General features: G+C 39.6%; 1 protein-coding gene across 6 annotated transcripts in view; it reads left to right on the plus strand.

Moving 5' to 3' along the window:
* SBF2 (SET binding factor 2) overlaps nucleotides 1–23,050 on the plus strand; it is a 469,097-nt gene that overhangs the window by 321,078 nt on the left and 124,969 nt on the right. For all 6 annotated transcript variants that reach the window (XR_003853250.1, XR_003853249.1, XR_003853248.1 and 3 more), the window contains one exon: nucleotides 4,256–4,324. Coding sequence is in view for 3 of the 6 variants with exons in the window: in XM_029582714.1 (XP_029438574.1) it covers nucleotides 4,256–4,324 (69 nt within the window). In the remaining 3 variants the exon portion in view is untranslated. The remainder of the gene's footprint in view (nucleotides 1–4,255; nucleotides 4,325–23,050) is intronic.

The raw sequence follows: 23,050 nt of genomic DNA on the forward strand, positions 1-23,050 counted from the left end.
CTTGCTGATCCTTTAGGAACTGATACAGTCATATTTTTTGCCTTTCAGATAACTAAAAATTAGGGACGGTAATTTTCAAACCATGTGCGAGTGCTCTTTGGCGCGTGTGCTTCGGCTCGTGCCCAGATAGGCGGTCATTTTATAACTTGCATGCATGTTACAAAATAAGCTGACCGCACGCATATCTGCACTCAATTTTAAGTGGGCTCATGCCTATACATGGAAATCCTACTTCTACTGTGTAAATCAGGAAATTTTAAAAGGGATGCATGCCCACATCACTGCCAGCTTCACCAGTTTACCCAGTTAGCAGCTAGGTCTTCCAAACTCCCCTGGTTTGAGAACCTGCACTCCCTTCAGGTACCCCAGACTCTTGAAACCCCTCAGGTGTAGCTAGTTTTGTTTTTGTTTTGGGGTTTTTTTTAATTTATACCTCCTCTATAGCAGAAGTAAACTTACGTGGCAGGGGGATCTGGCCGCACAGCCAGGCATGTAAGTAGTTATGGCCTTTCTCTTGGCCATGCCCCAAACACCCAAATCCCACCCAGACCACGCCCATACCCCACTCATTTTTTTGAAAACTTTTGAGAAGTGCACGCAGCAGGAGATACACTTGCATCTGGGCGGCTTTTGAAATTTGGTAGGCATGTGTGAGCCCAACGTGCGCGTTTCTCCCGATTTTGGCGCAATGCCATGCTTTTAAAAGCTAGCCTCATAGTAGTCTTTCCTGTAACTGAGTCCTCTTGATAGAAAAGTAGAAGAGAATCCATAAGGGTGAAATGGAATTTAAAAATTATTTTTTTTAAGACCTGCAGTATTCAAGGCTCTTGTCTTGCTGCTTTGTGTTTTTATATTTGCTGGTAGGAATGACAAATTCTGCAGCATAATTGATCAACTTTCTATATCCCATAATGCTGCGAGTCTTGCTCTGTTCCCAGCACCATTTTTACTGGAAAAATTATAAACCTAGTAAACACTGGGAAGGTGTGAAGGGATGGATCATGCAGTAATGATGCTGTTTCTTACACACCCTCTAAGCACTCATTAATTGCCACTGTCGGAAACAGGTTGCTGGGCTAGGTGGACTTATGTTCTTATAGTTGGCAGCAGGTGGAGGGGGATCCTAGGAGCTGAAAAAAAATTACATTTGGTTCCATTTCAACCCTCCTGCTTCCCTCCATCCCCTTACATTTTGTAGGGGAACGGGACCCACAAGAGAGAGGAGCTTAATAAGCAATAATGGTAATGTAATGTTTATTTTTACTAAATTGATTTTCAAAAAAATTTCAAAATGATGTGCAATTAAGTATAATACATTGTCAATAACAACATAAAAAACAAAAAGATTTTAAAAATATTAAAACATAAACTAATAAATTAGAAGCAAAGGATAAGAAACTAGCAAGTCTTTAAAGCATGCTCAGTCAATCAGAAATCTTATTATACAGCCAGTTTCCTGAACTTCATAAATTTTGTTTCTGTCCAAAGGTCAAATTCTAGAGAATTGTACACCAAGGAAGCCTGGTATTGAAAGTTGCACTCCTTGTTTTTTCCAATCTGATTTCTCTTGGTGAAGGAATTCTCAATAACTCCATTTAGAATGATCTTAGAGTTCTCACCAGTTTTTAAGGCAGAAACAAATTACCAAGATAATCTGGCTCACCCTTGGATAAGGCTGTAAATATCAGGCAAAGTAACTTAAAAAGAACCCAGCAATGAACGGGTAGCCACTGTAAATCCAGAAGTAATGCCAAATCACGATTGAACTTGGAGACACCAAACACAATTCTGTCTGCTGTATTTTATAACAGTTGGATGCATTTCAGATTAATTTCTGTATTGCCTAGACAGAAAGAATAACAATGGACTATTCACGATAAAATAAAAGCACACGATAACATTACTAGGTCTGGATTTACCTAAAGTTGCATAAAGTTTGTGATGATTTTTCCCTCACAGTGCAACATTGGCATTTGTAATTATTTCACTTATACATACATAAATCTTTAGTTCACCCATATCTTGCATCTTTGATTTATTGAAGTTCGGAAAATCCGTGTTCCTGTGGTATTTCATTATCCAGAAGTGGTTTGGGCCCTTTACAGTGATGCTATGTGTCAAAAATGATGCACACAATATTATATAGAAAAGCCTATGGTTTCTACCTCTAGATGTTTCAGTTTTTAATCTGTTAAATGATGTTTGATAGCAAGAAAAAAATTTTAGTTTACAGAATCTTTTTCACAAAGACGCTGTAGCCCCACCACAACCACCTTAGTATGGGGGGGGGGGGGGAGAAAACCCACAATTTAAAGAGTGTTAAGGAACTTGCCCCAGGGTCTCCTGCAGCTGGGCAGTTGTGTGCAATGCCACCATGTCACCCAAGCCCATCTGTGCTGGCCCTGTGGGAAGGGCTAGTGGTGGTGCCTAGGCGGAGTTGCTTTGCATGGAAAGACAAACCAAGGACAAGGGGAGAGGGTCTGCATTCATGTCCATTTAAGGTACAGCCGACTCCCTGCCCCTCCATGTTCTTATGTACCCCATCACTTGTAGATTTACAACTCGACTCATTTCTGTCCATCCCACCCAGCGATAAAACAGCGCAAACTGGGGGCAGGAGCAAAGGGCTGTTAATAGTTGCAGAAGAGCTAGCGTGGGAGTGGCTGCATCCAGAGTACGCACACAGCAAGCAGTATGCTGTCATGTTGGGTAGGAACTACAAGTGAGTTTTTTCCTGCCCCTTTGGTGCAAATGAGAATATAAGAACTGTACTGAGATGATGATCAAGTGTTGGGTTTTTTCCCAGCAGAAATGGGCCTACGCTTCACCCCCAAGTTAATACGTGACCTGGTCCACCCTGGTTAGCGACTCAGAAGGCTCATATTGAGAAGCATTGTTTGGGGCAAGGCTCTGATGGCAGGGCATCCCACGCTTTTACAGTCAATCTTCTTACGCAGCATGTTGTCTCTTGCTATGATAAGGAAATTGATCAGGTGAGGGCGTGGCTCCACTTTACAAATAATTTAGATAACGTTTCTTTAATGTTGACATTTTAAAATCCTTTTTGAATAATTGTTGGGTATAAGTTGCTGTGTGCTGTTTCCATTAGCAACCACCTCTATAAAGTATTTTTCTCTTTTCTAATTCTTTAGTGTATGCCATAATTCTTTCCAGAAAGTGTGCTGGCGTGTGAGAGGGGTGCGGCGGTTAGATAGGGGGTAAACAATGCTAATGTGGCATCCATCTGAGTTGTGACTTTTTAATAGAACCATATTAAGAGGAGGAGACCATTGTTTTCTAGGAAAAAAGAGCTGAATGTTTTGTAAAGACAGACCAGATTTAGGATGTTCTGCTCATGGCTTTTTGTACGCTGGACTTTAATTCAGAATGAATATTGATGGTATGGGTATGTGAAGAAAGAGGAGATGTAACAATACCTAAAAGTGAGCATAATGTAGAAAATCAAATGCACCAAAATGTTCTCTGTGCTGTATTACTGTATATTTGCAAATATTGCATATACAACTATTCATTCTCTCTTAAAAGCTTTTTAGGTAAAGACTGTGTCATTTTAAGGTTATTTATCTGTATATTTTAAAAATGTCTGTCGTATTATCCTGCATTCTAAGAGGTTTACAGAAACACATTCCTAAAATCATATATGTAAGTATTTAGTTAGATTCCTAATCTCTAAATTATTACTGAAGCCAAGAAATCGTGTTCATTTTCAGATACCTATTTAGGAACTACTTGGATAGAAACAAGATTGGTACAGGCAGTGGATTTTCAGCACACACGGTTCCACAATGCATAGACTTTTAGCCACCGTGTTAAAAAAAAAAAAAAAAGGCATTCCTTTGATTGGGGAGAAAAACTGTGCAGTTTTCAAAATTGTATATGCGTAATTTACAGCACTGATTTACAAGGCATAAGTGTGCACATGTACTCTGAGCTATGTAGCATGTCGCTCCTCAGATACAAAGTAAGCAGGTACCTTGTGCATTAATGTAGGCAGGACTCGTGCACAATTTCCCTAACCCACTCCAGATTCGTAGAGCGCCAGTAAATTGCCTTACTAAGAATTTACCCTGAAATGTACAACTTGAAACCATATAAATCATTTTCACAAACGAGTAAAAAAAGGAAAATGAATAAATAGGTTTGGGGAAGGCATGAAAATCTGTTCACAACTCTAGATTTGTAACATAAATTTAATGCCAAATGATTTTGACCTGCCTCATTTCTCTTCTTAAAGGATTGTTCAAGTTCAGAAGAATACAGTGTTGCGGCTCAGTTACTGCCTCTTACTACTGCATTTTATAGGGTAAGTGCTGGGTTAATGCTAACTGAAGCATCTTCTTTTTTTGTAAATCATTTATAGCCACTTTGCTTAGCCACAGGAAAAACCTACCAAATGAATGTAAAAACTTCTTCTTGTGTATCCCATCACTTGTTGACTTACAACTCGACTACATTTTCTTTCCAAGGCTCGTTCATAGTTTAGCATTCAAACAGAAAAGATTGATTGAGGACGTGGTTCCGTTTTTATGCTTTCCTTTTCCAGGGTTAGCGTTCTTACGTTAAGACGGTAACTTTTAAACCAGCGTACGTGTGTGCACGTTCATCAGCCCGCACCCAGGGGCGCAGCCATTGTATAACACATGCGTACATGTGCGCGCAATTTTAAGCGCATGCGTAAATGCCACTTCTACCGCATTAAGTGGGGATTTTGAAAAGACACGCATGCCGACGCCATTTCCAGTTTTCCCAGTTCGCCCAAGTAAGGGATAAGACTTCCAAAAAACCCGATGTTTAAGAGCCTCCCTTCTCCCATGTTAGTCCCGGCCCTTAAAACCCCGCCGATTTGTCTATTTGTCCTTATTTTATAACTTGCAAGTCATCCATAGCAGAAGTAAAGTTACCCGGCAGGGAGCATTGGTGCGCGTACATATTTATGCACAAATTTAAAGCTTGAATCCAGGAATGCCCGTGCCCTGCCCAGACCACACCCATTTCCCGCCCCCTTTGTTAAAAAAACTTTTCATTTATGCGCAGAGTGGCAAGCACACGGCTTATCCAGGTGGTTTTTTAGATCTGCTCGGAGCACACAAGCCCGACCTTTGCATGCATTTCCTGGTTTTGGTGTGCGCCCAGCTTTTAAAATTCACTTTTAAAACTTTCCAGCAGCCGAGCGTGGCGTCATATTTGTGTGTGTGGGACCATGCGTAGTTTTACCATAGTGTTTTATAACATGTTCATATTATAAAATATGCGTATGTTTACCAACATATGAATACCTGCAGTGTATTACAACTACAGATTTCAATGCATAGAACATCTGCATTTTGCCCACCTATTTTTAAAAGTGCGTGCTTGTATTTTCGTTCAAAAATAAAGTAAAATTTACTCACAAAAATCAGGATTTATGGGTGTAAATTGGTGTATTTTGAAACATACGCGCCTGAGTGAATTTACCAGTTTAACCAAAACTGGTAAGTTCACTCCCCTCCTCCCCTTAACGCCCCTCTCCTCCCGCTTCCCTGCCCCTGTCAGATCCCCCAATCCTAATTTCATGATCTCGCATATGATAACTATCTCTTATAGTTTCTATCCTCTTGGATTTCCAACTTTACGCCATGATTTACATAACGACAATAATGTACACTTTGTAAATAGTTTTCAGCATATGATATATATATCCACCCCTGTGCATTCACTGTAAATAGCTCTTTGCAACCTGTGCAATTCCTCCTTTCCCTCCCCATGCAACCCATGCAATTCATCCCTCCCCTCCCTTTATGCAATAAGCAACCCTTCTCCCCTCCACATTGCAATCTGTGCACTCCGTCCATCCTCATCCCCCCTCCCTCTTCCCCCATACTCCATCCCCCAAACATTTCTCTCAATATCATCTCAGTTACCCAACAACTTCTATTTAAGTTTATTTATTTAAGCCTCGTTACTAATTTTATAGTTTTAATCACTGTTTTCCTAAAACTTCTATGTAAAGCCTCTGTTTGGCTGATTTTGAAGTTATAATGTAAACCGAACTGATGTTACTCTACGAAGTCCGGTATATAAAAACCACAAATAAATAAATAAACCAATTAGTGCACCAGTTTGCCCAGTCCTTCTCCAGATCATCGAGACCCTCCTGGTTCTTCAGCCTGACCTCCCACTCGGTGCGTACCACACAATAAACTCATTTAATATCACTTCTGCTAGATAAATAGCCGGTGTAAAAATACGTAAATAGGTTGGCAAATGTGCGCATGTAAGTGTTGACTCCGCCCAGGAATGCTCCTTTTTTTATGTACATATCGGTGCGAACAAAAATGAAAATTTGTGCATATTTTGGGTTTTTATAAAATTTGAAACACGCAAATATGCTAATATTAGCGCGCGTAATCTTTTGAAAATTCACCTTTAAGCCTTTTCAACTCTACTGCACTCAGAGGGAAAACAAATCCTTCCATAGAATAAAATGTTCCCAAGGTGTAGTGGAGGGCTAAAGAGGAAAAGTCTGAATCTTGCCTGATTGGGTGCTTAGAGCCCAATGTAAGAACATTTCCACATCCAGTAACAATATTTTCAGTAAAAATAAACACTTGCAGAAAGTGTCCTGATAAGAGTTTCAGATTTAGCTGTGCTTATCTGTGGAAGGGACATTCTTCTGAGTAGGTTATAGTGCTATGACCAGTAATGTTTATTTCTGGCAGATACAGTTTGCACAAATGTTGTAGCGAAATTATGCGATAAACTGGCAGTTTCACCATATTGTGAGTTAAAACATACATTGAAAGCCTCCTTCTTCTGGTGATTTGTAAAAACCCTTCCTAACCACACACCAAGCCCGGGACTCCCTTCTCTTCCCCAAAACCCACCCCATCCACCCTGTTCCCCCCACTTTCTAAAAATTCAGTTCTAAACCAAGAACGACAAGTAAACTCTAGAACTTGGCGAATTATATTATTGCAGTTGTATCTATTAATCTAGACTTTTGGCATATTAACGATATTGCCTTCAAGTCCCTGGGGCAAGGCCCTTTCTTCTCATTTAGCAAGCAGTGGTCATGTACCCATTTAGGTTCCTTCACTGCCTTCTATTGGAGCTCGTTCATGAGGTCCTCATGGCTGTACCTGGCTCCTTTTGTTGCTGTCTCCAGCGCTTTGTGGGTCCATCAGGCAGCAGAACCACTTTGATGGGAGCCTGGAGCTTACCCCAGGTGGTCCAGACTCGGAAGGGGCAATGCTGGCCTGGCCCTTGCCCTGCGTAATCTGGGCTTCCCTGGGATGCATATTAGGCAGCAGGCCTGGCTTGGAGGTGCAGCTTTGCTGTTTGTTTGCCAGCACGGTCACTATAAATCACCCTGGTGATTATTCCTTAATTAGAACAGCAAGTGCCCTAATGGTGTTATCCTGCAGCCCGTGGTGTCCCCCTGCTTTAGATGGCCTCACTCTGTGACATTATTATCCCTCTGTCTTTATTATTATTATTTTTTTAATAAATTGGCATTGCCCCTGTAAGGCCTGCTTTAGAACTGGAAAGTTGGAGAGAAACTGTCCGGAGCCAGCAAAAGCAAAGGTAGCAGGCTGTAAACAAGCCCTGCTAGTGCTATTTGGCTGCTACGCTCTGAGTAAGGACTTGGCTCCAGACTGCTTTTTAATCCTAGCACAGGGGAAAGAGTTTTTGTTCCTGTACAAGAGAGCCAGCAGCAGAACTAGGATGCGTGCGAGGGGGGCTAGCGAGGAGACCGGTCTTCCAGTTCTTCTGCCCAGTGAACCGTGGGGAACATCTCTGTCAAGCAGAGTAGTAAAAAAAAAAAGAAAAGAAACTGAGCCCATCTGAGCTCTGGTCTCCCATTGCCAGTCTGCAGTCCGACCCACCGCTGCCAGTCCCAGCCCCTGAAATCGCTGCAGGTCATCACAGCAGTCCACCCTCCATGAACCCTGCACAGTGACCCTTAGTCCAGGGTCAGAGGTTGAGACACCATTTTGTGACCCAGGGGGAGGGATGTCATACCCTCGGCTGCAAAGAAATTGTGGTGACTTGGGGTCTGCAAGCTACAATGGCACTAGTGACCACTATTCTGTGTTACTCCTGTAATGCAATGAATTCTATAACTGCTGAACCATTGTCAGCATATCCTGTACTGCCAAATTTAAAAAAAAAAAAAAGAACTCTTGCCCTCATTATTGTTTGTTTTTTTTTAGGCTTAGTGTCTTATTTTACCTCTTGCCCAGATTCGCGGCCATTTTATAACTTGCACGCACATAAGTGCACTTGGGCGCGTGCCGTAAATCCCGCTTCTACCGCGTAAGTCAGGGTATTTTAAAATGGGCACACGTCCATGCCATTGCCAGTTTCACCAATTGAAAATTAGAAGTGCAAAGAACATGTCCTAAAAGCATCCATATACTTTGCGCCTGCTGTCTGGGTATGCGTTCCTTTGCAAATGAAATATACACACACTATTTCCCTTCCCCAATCTAAACACACCAACAGGAAGTGCTGCTTTTTAATGTGGTTAAAAGTGTGCACACTATTTAACCCGCACGTTCTTTGAGCCACAAATCAGGAGGCCAGTTTTCAGTCAGGTCAGTTTACATGGGGGAAAAACCTTTGATGCTTGCCCTCAAATGTGGACAAATAACTTTAATTTGGATGCTGCAGTTTTAAAACCTTTTTAATGGCTTCCATAAAATCAGTTGGTTATCTCAGTTCATTTCCCATAAGACAAGTATCCACGTCACTTAAATAAGCATCATCTTTGTATCCTCACCATGTTCCTGCAGGACTAGAAATGCTGGTTCTGCAATATCCCCAATCCTGGTCAGCCCAAGGAAGAGAAAATAGGCCTAGGGGTCTGTCTAGCAAGGTTCCTTCACGCAGCACTGCCACCGAGCCATCACTTCAGCACCACAGTGGCTTTCCCATTACAAGAACATTTGTAATTGCACTGTCTCCCAGAGAACTGATTGTTTCTCATTTTTTTCTGTTTTTCTTAAGGTAAAAATATGTAAATACAGTAACTAGTGCAAAGAAGTAAATTTTGTAATTACGTATTATTTATCTGATTTATATTCTGCCTTTCAAAGTGAATTACATTCAGGTACTGTAGGTATTTCCCTACCCCCAGAGGACTCCAAATGCCTGATTATCCAAGAGTTTTCTCCCACTCTGTGTCTATGGGGAAAATGCTTTGTAAATGAGGCCCTGAGTTTGTAACCGAGGCAATGGAGGGTGAAGTGATTTGCTCAAGGTCACAAGGAGCGGCAGTGACATTTGAACCTTGGCTTCCATGGTTCATAACCCACTGCTCTAACTACTAGGCTACACCTCCACTCAAAATATTTGTAGAAACTACCAAAAGGATTTATAGTAGTTCAGCTTCATGTTTATTTAAGACTTTTCAAAAGACTGAGGACTAGGCAGATTCAGACAGCTGAGTATGATCCAAATACAGTGCATCTAATTTACTGGAAGCAGATATTTGGGTTATGTGAAACATTCCATTTTATGACGATATGACTAAATGTTCATGGTATGGCTGAATTGTGCCTTTACTGCATTCAGATTTTGGGAAACAAACTGGATACCAGAGAATTTCTTTTCCAGAATTTAGGATAATTGTATTTCTTAAGTTGTAAGAAACAGATAAGAGAAGTAACATAAAATCAGAGACTATGCTGGCAGATAAAGACTGCAAGGTCCATTAAGCCTTAGCATAAGGGGCTACAGTGAAAATGCCCACATGTGCATAACAAAATATTATTGCATGTTTTTCATATATCTTAGTCCTGAAAACTCCAGCAAATTTGAAGGCATGTTATTTGGGGACACTTGCAGTCTTTAGAAAATATGATGCTCGGTTTAACAAAAACAATTCTCCAATACGGTAGTCCTTTGTATCCATCAGTGGTTTTAATTGAAGTGACTGCTGATATTTTAGAAGGTTTCCAGATCACTGCTTTGTTGGAATTTGTTTTTTTGGGACAGCTCAAAAAATTTCTCAACCCTAAGAAACAGAAACATCTGCTAAAGTCAAAAGAGGACTCCACAGAGCAGCCTCAGAAGATTCTTCCAGTAATCTCTGGTGTTCCCTGCAACTAGGGTTATGGTCATCAAGACTGACCTCGTGTGGTACCACAGTATACTGTGTAACAGCTTTTAGCAGAAAGTTATTTTTCATCTTCAACAAATAAAAATAATCACATCCTGTTATGTATAGGCTATGAAAGTAGTCACAGTATACAGATCAAGCAATCTTGCATGATTATATTTTTGCTAACACACAACCTTCATACAAGTTGTTGGTGAGAACTCTCTTGCAGTAGGTTCTGGAGGCCAAGCCTCCTGAAGAACATAGACTGCATGGAGATTTAAGTTCTCATGCCTTCATGAAAGGAACAAATAGCATTTATTTTCCTAATGCAAAAATAAAGTAAAATAAGCAAATCTATTTCGGAGGAAATGAAGTTCCAGCCCAAGAGAACAGCTTTCCATGGGAGCTGATAGAGATAAAAATGGTAACCGAATTCAAGAAAACCTACTGGTGAAGAAGCAAATTGGGCAGATTAGTTGACCCTTGTGGTCCTCTTCTACTACTGTGTTCTATACTATTATAACAGAATGAAAGCAGTATGACACAAAAAGAAAATCAGAACCCTATCAAAACTTTGCTATAATTATTTCTAGCCTATTTTTTTCTTACTGTGGCATGCAGACAAGTTAACAAATTTGTGTTAATCAATGGAATATCATTTAATTATTTAGTACTTCTGGCATATACAAGGATCAATTTGTAAGACACAAGAGCTTTGACTTCCCATCATTTGTAAAAATTTGCCATGTGTTGCATAAGTTATCCCTGCTCTTTCCACCTTCAATATTAGTAAATAACATATCTAATTCATAACTTCTAACATTGTTAGCATTCACATTTCTAGGAACCTTGATGGTAAAGTGCATGAAGCCCCCTTTGCACAGATTAAACTTGCTCCCCATTATCATCATCATCTTTATCGCAAAATGTAGGTCTTCCATTACTCTTTCCTGATAAGCAAAGTTGTTCTTCTGACATTGTCAACATCTGAAGCTGAGCAGAGGAAGCACATTGAACATGTTCCTACTCTGATGTGGGTTAAAATTAAATGCAACAAACTTTAGTCATCATGTAACCTTATGCAGATACTTTCAGAAACATCTATATGGTACAACTCAATAGGAGGCAACCAGGAAAGACAACATAGAAATGTATCATTTCTGATGAAAAAACATCATTATGTTAAAGACAGTGCTGCATTGGAGTCATCGTAGACTCGCATGTATTCAGAATAAGATTAATAAAATGTCTCATCCTGTTTGCATTGCTCTTTCCTCACTGCCTTAGCCTCAAGGAGAAACAGTCCTGATTTTGACTACCCTGATATTTGTCTCCACACCACCACTTCTAGGATAGCATGTATTCCCAACTCTATACTGCAGCGTACACAGCAAACTATCAAAGGGTAGGGTTAGGGATGTGGAGCTAGTGTGTAGTTGCAAGTGTGAATTCACATACTATCTGCAGAGCATGCTCTTATTATTAGTGTTACTGCTTTCTCCCTTTCACGCATATGAGTTTGGTATAGTTATTGCACAAAAATTCTAATTATCTATCAATGTGTCATCCATGATGCATGCATGCATTTGTAGATTTTTGTAATTAGAATGTTAAAATTAAATATATGAATATAGTAAAATAAAATTATCTCCCAATACAATGTTTTTAATACCCAAGATGTTTAAATTCACTTGCATAAGTGCAATTGTAGTGTTGGGGTATTTTGCAGTTTGCAGATTAATAATTCTTTACTTAATAGCAAGATATCATATTTTGACCCTGTACCTGCTATTGTAAGAAATCTGTCTCTGCCAGTTTGCATTTTTTGAAGGTTCTTAACAGCTCATTTCAGAACTGTGCAACTGATTTAAGGGCAGAAATGCCTAAATTTCAAAGTGTTTGAAATTAGTCTTATTTTCCTGTGTTTTCTTTCCATTGCATGTTTTTTTCCGCAAATGTTCAGTTTTCATAATTTTTTTAAAATAGAGCCCTGTGTTTTCTCTGCTACACATTTTATTGTACTAATAGCACTGTGAAGTGAGTCTTTGCTTTTCTAAATTCATCCCCTTATTGACTCTGCTTGACTGCTATGTCAGGTTATAGGATTACACAAAGAAACTCCTTTAAATTAGAGTAAAATGGTGGCCTATCTTGCAGCAATGATGCAAGAGCCCCTCTTAGAAAGAAGCATATGTTTGTGACATTGAGAACAAGGCAGTACTAACTTTAGACAGTATCGTACCTGATCCTATAGCCTCTGGCATGGATTATTAAACCACACATTTCAAAGTAAATCCTCATACTATGACAGCATGCTTTCGATCCTGCCTTAGAATACTGCTGGAGTGTTAATCCACTGTAGTTTGTTTCGTTTGTTGGTTTTTTTTTAAATTTAACTCATGCCTTATCATTGATAGTTGAATGCCAGTTACATTCGGTACCGTGAGTATTGTCCCTAAAGGGTTTAATAAGAGCCTGATTAACTAGGCACGGAATCGCCTTGATACTAGATTAAGTTATGCAATCACATTTATTTTACTCTATATTACTATCTAATATTCCGTTAATTAAGTTGTTCTTGATATTGTATTTTACTGTTTTAATTTATTGTGGAATTCAGCTATTATTATACTGTTATATGTACACGCAACTGCGTATTTTTGTTCTATGTACACCGACGTGATATCTTTGATGAGCGGCGGTATATAAAAACCAATAAATAAATAAATAGGAGAAATCCCTTAGGTAAATGAGGCCCTAGGTTTGTGCCTGAGGCAACAGAGGATGAAGTGACTTGCCCAAGGTCTCATGGAGTGTCAACTGGATTTGAACCCTTGTTCTCAGCTTGCTTCTTTAATCAGTAAGCTGCTCCTTCACTCCTGGAGTTTTTATTGCTGATTAGTGCAGATAAAGAGAGTAGTTTTATTTACTATTTTCACATTTTTCAATGTGATCTTTATAGTGCATGTCTTCAAGCAGCTTCATACCTCTGCTGCCTGTAAATTCTTTATATAAAATATCCTATAGCAATAAGCAAAGTAAGTTCAGTTAATATAAAACACATCAAATATACAAGGGCAGTAGATTGTTTGTTTTCTCTGGTAATTTTATAATTTATATGAGTTTTCAGGAAGTAAAACTGTAATATATCCTGATATTGATAACATGTCTTGTTGAGCAGGTGTCCAACGACACAACTGTAGTAGTGCATGAGAATCCCCCTATTTATTTATTTTATTTATTTATTTAAGGCTTTTATATACCGACTTTCTTGATACAGATCAAATCAACTCGGTTTACATCGAACTAAGCAGAACTATAACCAACAATTCAACAAGAATTGTCCAGGTTCCCAAGTTTCCCCTATCAGTATCTGATTAGCTGGGAGCCAGGCATGAGTGTAGGAAGCTGAGCAGAGAAGCAGAAATTCTGGAGAAATCTCCCGGAATCTTTGTTGTGCGGTGCCAGCAAGGGCATAGCCCATGCTAGACCAATGAGGTATGTTCCTTGATCCTCCTACACTTCCTGTACCAAGAGATAAGTTACTAGCTGGCTTAAGTCTCTAAGTTTCCCTTCCTTCTTGTCTCTGGGGGCTGCTGAGCCTGACCACCATATTTTAAAGAATTACAATTCAGTTTTGTCTGAAATATCATATCATAAGAGAAAGATCTGAGAAACATAGGGAAAAGGTGTAAAATATTTGTTTCCATGTCTGACTAGGGCAGACACAGTATATAAAACAACTCTAAAGTTGATGCTCTATAGTGGTAAGGTATGTGAAAGATTAACTCTGGAAGTATGAAATCCAGAAAATATTTCAGAGAGGAAAACTTAGGTCTATAGTATTCCTATAGAAAGACAGAAATTGATAGTAGATAAAGGCAACCAGGCCCACCTCGCGTGCTCATTTTCTCTACCTATTCTAATACCACAGATCTTACTTGAATGCCAACATTTGCCTGGACTTTACCACCATTAAAAATCTTCTACACTTTCCTCGCACCTTCCTGAAGTCCAGTAGTACTTTTGGCACCACTACCTTCCTTTGGTATGTTATACAAATGCAATTTTGATGTCCAGTAAAATGTCAGCATGCAGTAGCATATTGTCCATGACTGGGCTATTGTGACACCTGGTTTAAGTGGCAGGATATGACTCCAGAGCTGGAGTAATCGTTTTTTACCAGCAGCTGGAAATTCAAGGACATATTTGGGCACTGGAAAAAGACCATTTACAGTAGTTTTGCAGAAATTCCTCCTGTGGTGTTTATTTTCTTTCTTAATTTAAAATAATTAGGATATTAATGGGATGAGACTCGCACAATTCCTCTGCATGCTGTCAGGTACACAAATAAACCACTGGTATCCGGGTCAGCAAACATTTATGCTTCCGATTTGTAACGCTGTTGGAATTTTGATCAAAATGGTAAAAGATCAACATCTGCTTTGAAATGAAAATATATTTCAAAATTTGGTTTACTGGAAAACTTCTTTTCTCTGTGCACACTCCAGTGTTTTATCGAACAAAAGAATGGAATGCTTTGATTCCTTGTACATTTCTTCTTTGTCATTCTTATTAAACCTACATTTTTGCCTATAATAAACAGCATCACACATCTGGCCATTACAGCACTTAACCTTATAAAATCCAACAAATATAATAACATTTTTTTAGGGTAGTAGCTGCACTCCATACAGGTTACCCCTAACCCCCGTGCCTTTTGGAAAGGGTAGTACGTGCTGCTCTGTGCAGGTTACCGCCCTGTTTCTTCTGTTAAGGGCAGTAACTGCCGCTTCATGCAGGTTATCCCAGTTAACACAGATTACCCCTTTTCTTCATTTCCATCTTTTAGCCATTAGGGAACCTAAGGGTGTTTATCCTACACCCTTTTGAATTCTATGACTGTTCTTGTCTTCACTACCGCTTCTGGGAGGGCATTCCATACATCCATCACACTTTCCATGAAGAAATATTTCCTGCTGATGTTCTTGAATCTATACCCTTGAGCTTCATATGATGTCCCCTGGTTGTACAGCTTTCTTTCCTCTGGAAAAGGTTTGGTTCCCAAGCAGGATTGATACCCTTCAGGTATTTAAAAGTCTGTATCATATCTCCTCTGTCCCTCCTCTTCTTCAGGGTATATGGTACATATTTAGGTCCTTCAGTCATAAATCTTCTAGGGCAGGCCCCATTCCATTTTGGTCGCCTTTCTCTGGACCATTTCCATCCTGTTTGCATCCTTTTTTAGATATGGTCTCCAGAACTTAACACAGTACTCCAGGTGAGGCCTTACCAGAGACCAGTCTAGGGACATTTCATGAAACTTAAGATATTATGGAAATAAAATGGCTGTATTTCATGTCTGTCTGTTCTGCTTTGTTTTCAATAGAACTAAATGCACAGTGCAAAAACAGGAATATTTATTATGAACTCTATAGTCACAGTAAAGAAAGATTTAATGTAACTTTAAAGTACATGTGCATTTTAAATGTTAAAGGGCAATTTTCAAAGCCATTTACTCAGATAATAATAATTTAGGGATATAAATCGGCCAGCTGAAAATTATCCTCCAGTGCAGCTAAACGTGCATGGTGTTCCATAGCGCAAGTATCCTCCAGTGCAGCTAAAAGCAGGAATGGTGTTCCACAGCGCAAGTATCCTCCAGTGCAGCTAAAAGAATGCAAGGTATTCCACAGAGCATGTATCCTCCAGTGCAGCTAAAAGTAGGAATAGTGTTCCACAGCACAAGTATCCTCCAGTGCAGCTAAAAGCAGGAATGGTGTTCCACAGCGCAAGTATCCTCCACTGCAGCTAAAAGTAGGAATGGTGTTCCACAGCGCAAGTATTCTCCAGTGCAGCTAAACATATGAATGGTGTTCCACAGTGCAAGTATCCTCCAGTGCAGCTAAACATATGAATGGTGTTCCACAGTGCAAGTATCCTCCAGTGCAGCTAAAATTATGCATGATGTTGTACTACAGCACATGTATCCTCCAGTACAGCTAAAAGTATGCAAGGTGTTCCACAGTGCATGTATCCTCCAGGGCAGATAAAAGTATGCAAGGTGTTCCTCAGAGCATGTATCCTCTAGGGCAGCTATAAGTGTGAATGGTATTCCACAGTACATGTATCCTCCAATGCAGCTAAAAGTATGTAAGGTGTTCCACAGTGCATGTATCCTCCAGGGCAGATAAAAGTATGCAAGGTGTTCCTCAGAGCATGTATCCTCTAGGGCAGCTATAAGTGTGAATGGTATTCCACAGTACATGTATCCTCCAATGCAGCTAAAAGTATGTAAGGTGTTCCACAGTGCATGTATCCTCCAGGGCAGATAAAAGTATGCAAGGTGTTCCATAGAGTATGTATCCTCCAATGCAGCTGAAAGTATGAAAGGTGTTCCATAGAGTATGTATCCTCCAATGCAGCTGAAAGTATGAATGGTGTTCCATAGAGTATGTATCCTCCAATGCAGCTGAAAGTATGCAAGGTGTTCCACAGAACATGTATTCTCTAGGGCAGATAAAAGTATGCAAGGTGTTCCATAGAGTATGTATCCTCCAATGCAGCTGAAAGTATGAATGGTGTTCCATAGAGTATGTATCCTCCAATGCAGCTGAAAGTATGCAAGGTGTTCCACAGAACATGTATCCTCCAATGCAGCTAAAAGTGTGCAAGGTGTTCCATAGAGTATGTATCCTCCAATGCAGCTGAAAGTATGAATGGTGTTCCATAGAGTATGTATCCTCCAATGCAGCTGAAAGTATGAACGGTGTTCCATAGAGTATGTATCCTCCAGTACAGCTAAAAATATGCAACATAAGAAAATGCCATACTGGGTCAGACCAAGGGTCCATCAAGCCCAGCATCCTGTTTCCAACAGTGGCCAATCCAGGCCATAAGAACCTGGCAAGTACCCAAAAACTAAGTCTACTCCATGTTACCGTTGCTAGTAATAGCACTGGCTATTTTCTAAGTCAACTTAATTAATAGCAGGTAATGGACTTCTCCTCCAAGAACTTATCCAATCCTTTTTTAAACACAGCTATACTAACTGCACTAACCACATCCTCTGGCACCAAATTCCAGAGTTTAATTGTGCGTTGAGTAAAAAAGAACTTTCTCCGATTAGTTTTAAATGTGCCCCATGCTAACTTCATGGAGTGCCCCCTAGTCTTTCTACTATCCGAAAGAGTAAATAACCGATTCACATCTACCCGTTCTAGACCTCTCATGATTTTAAACACCTCTATCATATCCCCCCTCAGTCGTCTCTTCTCCAAGCTGAAAAGTCCTAACCTCTTTAGTCTTTCCTCACAGGGGAGCTGTTCCATTCCCCTTATCATTTTGGTAGCCCTTCTCTGTACCTTCTCCATCGCAATTATATCTTTTTTTGAGATGCGGCGACCAGAATTGTGCACAGTATTCAAGGTGCGGTCTCACCATGGAGCGATACAGAGGCATTATGACATTTTCCGTTTTATTCACCATTCCCTTTCTAATAATTCCCAACATTCTGTTTGCTTTTTTTGACTGCCGCAGCACACTGTCAGTGCATGTATCCTCCAGTGCAGCTAAAAATATGCATGTTGTTGTACTACAGCACATGTATCCTCCTGCGCAGTTAAAAGTATGCAAGGTGTTCCACAGTGCATGTATCCTCCAGTGCAGCTGAAAGTATGAATGGTGTTCCTCAGCACATGCATTGTTAGCCACCTTAGGAGGAGCCATTCTCAGGGGGGATGTTATGGTCAGAGATTTTGGCATGTAGATTGCATTTTCAACTTTATGCTTATTGGTTTTCATTCCAAAAGTACTTGCAGAAAAAGGAGGTGTGAATGTCCACGGGTATTTCGTACATGAGACAAGGTTCAAAGGAAAAGCATGCACATATGTTGGCTTTGAAATTTGAGACAAAGTCCTTGAGTACAAAGTACTTGTGCACTTTGTCCCAAAAGACCCAGTTTGAAAATTGCTCTGGCAGGTTCCTCCTCCTTTTGTAATTCCAGCTCAGTTGGAACCAGGGCTGGGATTTGGAACCTTGCAAATCCCTTGCAACTACCCAGGGATTTTCTACCTATTTTTCATCTCCTGCCTCTGCTGGTCATTACAGCGAGAGTCCTAGCCCAGGGGGCAATTTACTGTGGCTCCTACTGGAACCCTGCAATCATGAGCCCCCAAATCTGGCAACCAGAAGAAGTTGAAGCAACTTCTGAAGAAACCACAGCACTGATTTTTTTAAAGATAAAAATTAATCATAACATGGAACAAGAGGTCAAATGCCTGGGTACTATATAGCCGATGCCATGTTTTCTAAGTGAAAAACACTTGTGTTCTTGTTTCCCTTATAATTCTATAAGCTAAGAGAAACTGATTTGTACAAATTCAACCAAATTTAGTTTTGGTAAAGGAACATTTATAATAGAAGAAATTTCTCCTGTTCCAACAATTTATGTTCATCTCTTTTTCGTATAGGGAAAATGGCCATATAAGATTATCCTGTCTGTATTTCTGTCCCCAGCTAATAACGTCTGTGCCATTCATCCAATTTCCTTCACATTCCTGCCACAGATCATAGAGCACCCCATGACCCCAGATCCTATAGGGGAACAGATCCATCAAGCATTTGTAAACCTGCTCTGCCATTGCTTGACAGTAAGCATTTTGAAAGCTGCCCTGCACTTTCAAAGAAAGAAAGTGGTCATCATCTCGTATTGTACAACCACCAGTCTGTTTCAGTTTGATCTGAAATCGTGTGTCCAATGCTATGGAAAGAATGCTTGTCAAAAGAATACTAGTTTTGAAATGCATTTTTTTCTGTGACAAGGTAATCTCATGCAGAGGTTTCCAGTATTCACTTTTTAGATAGCTGTGTTATCTTCCCACAACTTCAGTACAATGGAACTACAAAGCAGGCTCATTTTAAATACCATTCTGTATTTTAGTTTAATAATATCATTCTGTTTCCATGACAGAGAACATGGGACAGATATGGAATTCATCATTTTCCCCATTAATCACAGCCCATATCCCATGATATCTCATATTATGTCAGAATACACATGGAATGCACTGGGACTCACAGCAAGATTTCAGAAGATAAGTTGAGATATAATGGTTGCTTTACTCATATAGCTGCATATAGCTTGCCAACTTCTCTAAGCCCTAATTCATTAATGTGAGATGTTACTGATTACTAATATATTTCAAAATGTGGCATGTTCTTTTTCAGTCTTATGGGACTTGAGATAAAAATGAATAATACTGAGTTTATTTCTACTAAAAAAAAACAAACCCAACAAATCACTGTAGACTGCTCTTGGTATATTTCCTACATGATAAAGTCTTAACATCGTTCCCTACTGCAATCAGGACAATTTTACAACAGAAATGTATAATATTTTTCCTGGAATGATAGAATTGAAAATTATTGCTGAGAAAAATTTATCAGAATAAATAAACAGAGCTTTGTGAGTTGGGATGATTTTTTGCAAACTTAAAAAAAATACATGTACAAATTATACCTAAAAAGGCAGCATGCAAAATAGAAAAATATGCCTTCGGTAACTTGATCATTATGGAGGACAAATAAAAGGCAGAAAAACTAAATGAATTATTTGCCTCTATCTTTGCTGAGGGGAATGTTGGGGACATATCCACATCAGGAACATTCTCTGATGGTGGTGAACTTGAGCAACTAAAAAACAAATCACTGTGAAACTGGAAGCTATAATAGATCAGCCTGACAAACTAAAGAGTAACGGCCACCAAGAGTTCTGAAACAGCTCAAACATGAAATTGCAAATCTGCTACTAGTAATCAGTAAGCTATCATTTAAAACAGCCATGGTACCTGAAGGACTGGAAGGTGGCCAATGTAATGCCGATTTTTAAAAATGACTTCAGGAGTGATCTGGGGGAACTATAGGCCTGTGAGCTTGATGTCGGTGCCAGGCAAAATGATGGAAGCTATTCATAAAAACAAAATTGCTAGCCATATAGACAGACATGGCTTAATGGGGAGGAGTCCACATGGAAGTCTTGCTTTACCAATCTATTAGATATTTTTTTTAAGTATAAGTAAGCATGTGGATAAAGATGATCCATTTGATATACTGCATTTGAATTTTCAGAAGACATTTGGAAAAGTCCCTTACGAAAGACTAATCAGAAAATTACAAAGTCATGGGATAGGAGGATTGGATTGGTTGTGGATTGGTAACTGGTGAAAAGACAGAGAGCAGGACTAAACTGGTCAGTTTTCCAAATGGAGAAAGGTCATTAAGGGAATAGCACAGGGATCTGTAGTGGGACCTGTGTTGTTTAATATATTCATAAATGATATGGAAAAGGAGCAATGAATGAGGTGATCAAATCTGCAGGTGACAAAACCATTGTTAAAACCATAGCAGATTGTGAGGAATTGCGGAAGGACCCTGAGAGACTAGGAAACTGAATAGCCGATGAAATTTAATGTGGACGAGAGCAAAGTGATGCCATTACAGGAAAATAATCCCAACTGCAGGTACACTGTGTTGGGTTCCTTATTAATTTGTAATTATTTTCTATTTTATTTTTGTAAGCCTAATAATCATGTATGGTTATTTATTGCATTCTGTACTGAACGAATAATAGAAATGTGCATTATAAGACTCTAAAATTAATAAATAAATGTCACCTCCCAGGAAAAGGACCTTGGAGTTCATGTGAACCACACACTGAAATCCTCAGCTCAGTGTGTGAAGATGGTTAAAAAAAACAAAAAAAAAACCAAATGTCAGTAATGCTGAATCTGACACAAATCAAAATGATAAAAATCATTGTTTTTATAGTGTTAAATGTCTGTTCCTTTTCTTCCCTTTTGTGAGGTTGCCTTCTTTAGAATTTAAGGGACCATTCTTTTCTTAGATTTAGCTCATGCCTTTTCACTGGTAGCTTTATATTGCTGAGAGTGACACCTTTTGAGTGAGATTGTATCATGGCCAGAACTAGGCTCCTTAAACTCATCATTGAGCTGTTTTCATAAAACCAAGAATAGATCTGTCTGATAAGTAATAACCCTTAGTGGTCTGGGCTCAGTCATATATAGGGAAAAAAAATGATGATGAAAAAATTCATTTACCAGTTTATCACTTAACATAAATTCTTATATCTGATATTAATGAAACGGCTTCTGAACAAAAAGGTCAGCTTAAGAAGGGATTCAAATCCACTTGTCGTATATATACACTCTCTTTTATTGACCCAATAAAACTTCAGGGTGAAAGTTTTTATAATGCATGGATTAGCATCATAACAAAGTATTGCACTAATATTAATATTAAAAAAAAAAAATCAACTCTGTATGGGTTAAACTCCTAACAGGTGGATTTTAAAAGCCAAAACTGGGAGATATAAGCACAAATTGGGCCAGTGCGCACTGAGCGGATTTTATAAGCCATCCATGGACGCGCGTCTCTTTCACTGCGCACACAAGTGAAAAGGTTCTAAAAAGGGGTGGAGTGAAGGTGTGATCTGGGCAGGGCCTGGCCAAAAAATGTGTGGACAAATACTTACGCGCACAGGCACGCACCGGGGTCTCCTGCCATGTAAATTTTCTTCTGGTATGGAGGACGTGTAACTAGTAAAATAAAAACATGTAGGCCAGGCAGCAGGGTTTTATGGATGGAAGCTAACGGGGGAAGTGTGGCTATAAAATTAGGGAGGATTGCAAGTCCTATCTCTAAACTGGGAATGAACTGGGAAAACTACCTATGGCGGCAGTGGCGCGCATCCCTTGTAAAATTTCCCTGACTTACACGATAGACGCAGGATTTGCGCGCACATGTGCATCCATTTAAAATTGTGTGCACATGTATGCATGTCTAGGCTATTTTATAACATACACATATATGCGTTTATGTTATAAAATGGCCGCATCTTTTGGCGTGAGCCAGCAAACGCGCATACATGTGCTCCCAGGCGGCTGTTTACAAGTTACTTTCCCTGTGTGGGAACAGTAACCCTGTTACTGTTTGGAAAATTGAGCATGGTAGGTTTTGTAAACACTTATAAAACACACATTCAAAACAGTAAACGTTATATTCATTTGGAAAGAATTATCTAAGGAGAGAAAAGATAATGAAAAACATTTATTTTTCAAGGAAAGCCAAATCTGTCTGTTTGGTCTGAAAAATCAAATGATTTGGGCTTTCCTGTAGTAGTCAGCTTTTCTTTGGCATCCAGTGACATAAGCAATCTCATGATTCAGAGATCCCAGGGGGCATCTCTAGAATTCAGAATCTATAGTCAAGGCAACTGCGATCAACCCAATATAGTCGGAGTGGGGTAAGCCACTCCCATACTTCATGTAAACACACGCACTTGGAGAGAATGCACCTGAGTGAGGATCGAGTGGATTATGGCCACAGCTTTATTAGTCAAAATAACATAAGAACCAAATGTATGTACCCAGGTTACCTTAATATGTATGTTCAACATAAACCAACCCTACCCACCGCCTTGCCCAACACTGTGAGCAAGCATAAATGGTAGAATGGAGGAGCCTTTCTCAGGAGTCATCTGGAAATCAGGCTTTGAACCGAGCAACCTAATGCAAGCAAGTAAGACCATGGTTCTTTAAAGGAGGAAGTAATGGCCACACAGCAGCTGGCCCTGTGCAAGCAAGGCTTGCCAGTCCTTTGGAGCATTGTGCATCCTTACTGGAGTTTCCGGTCTGCCACTGTACTAGGGTTAGGCTAGCCCAAATAACAGGTAGACCCCAGCCTTGCCTAGAAAGTCCTAGATCTAGGTAGTTCTGGCCCTCCCCTACAAAATAAAAATTAAAAAAAAACAGGTAACCCCACCTCTCCTCCATATTGCAACAAGTTGTACTAAACATTTTTAATACAGGTAATATACATAGAACATAAGAAATTGCCATGCTGGGTCAGACCAAGGGTCCATCAAG

The sequence above is a fragment of the Rhinatrema bivittatum genome, chromosome 17, assembly GCF_901001135.1.
Source record: "Rhinatrema bivittatum chromosome 17, aRhiBiv1.1, whole genome shotgun sequence".
Lineage (NCBI taxonomy): Eukaryota > Metazoa > Chordata > Amphibia > Gymnophiona > Rhinatrematidae > Rhinatrema > Rhinatrema bivittatum.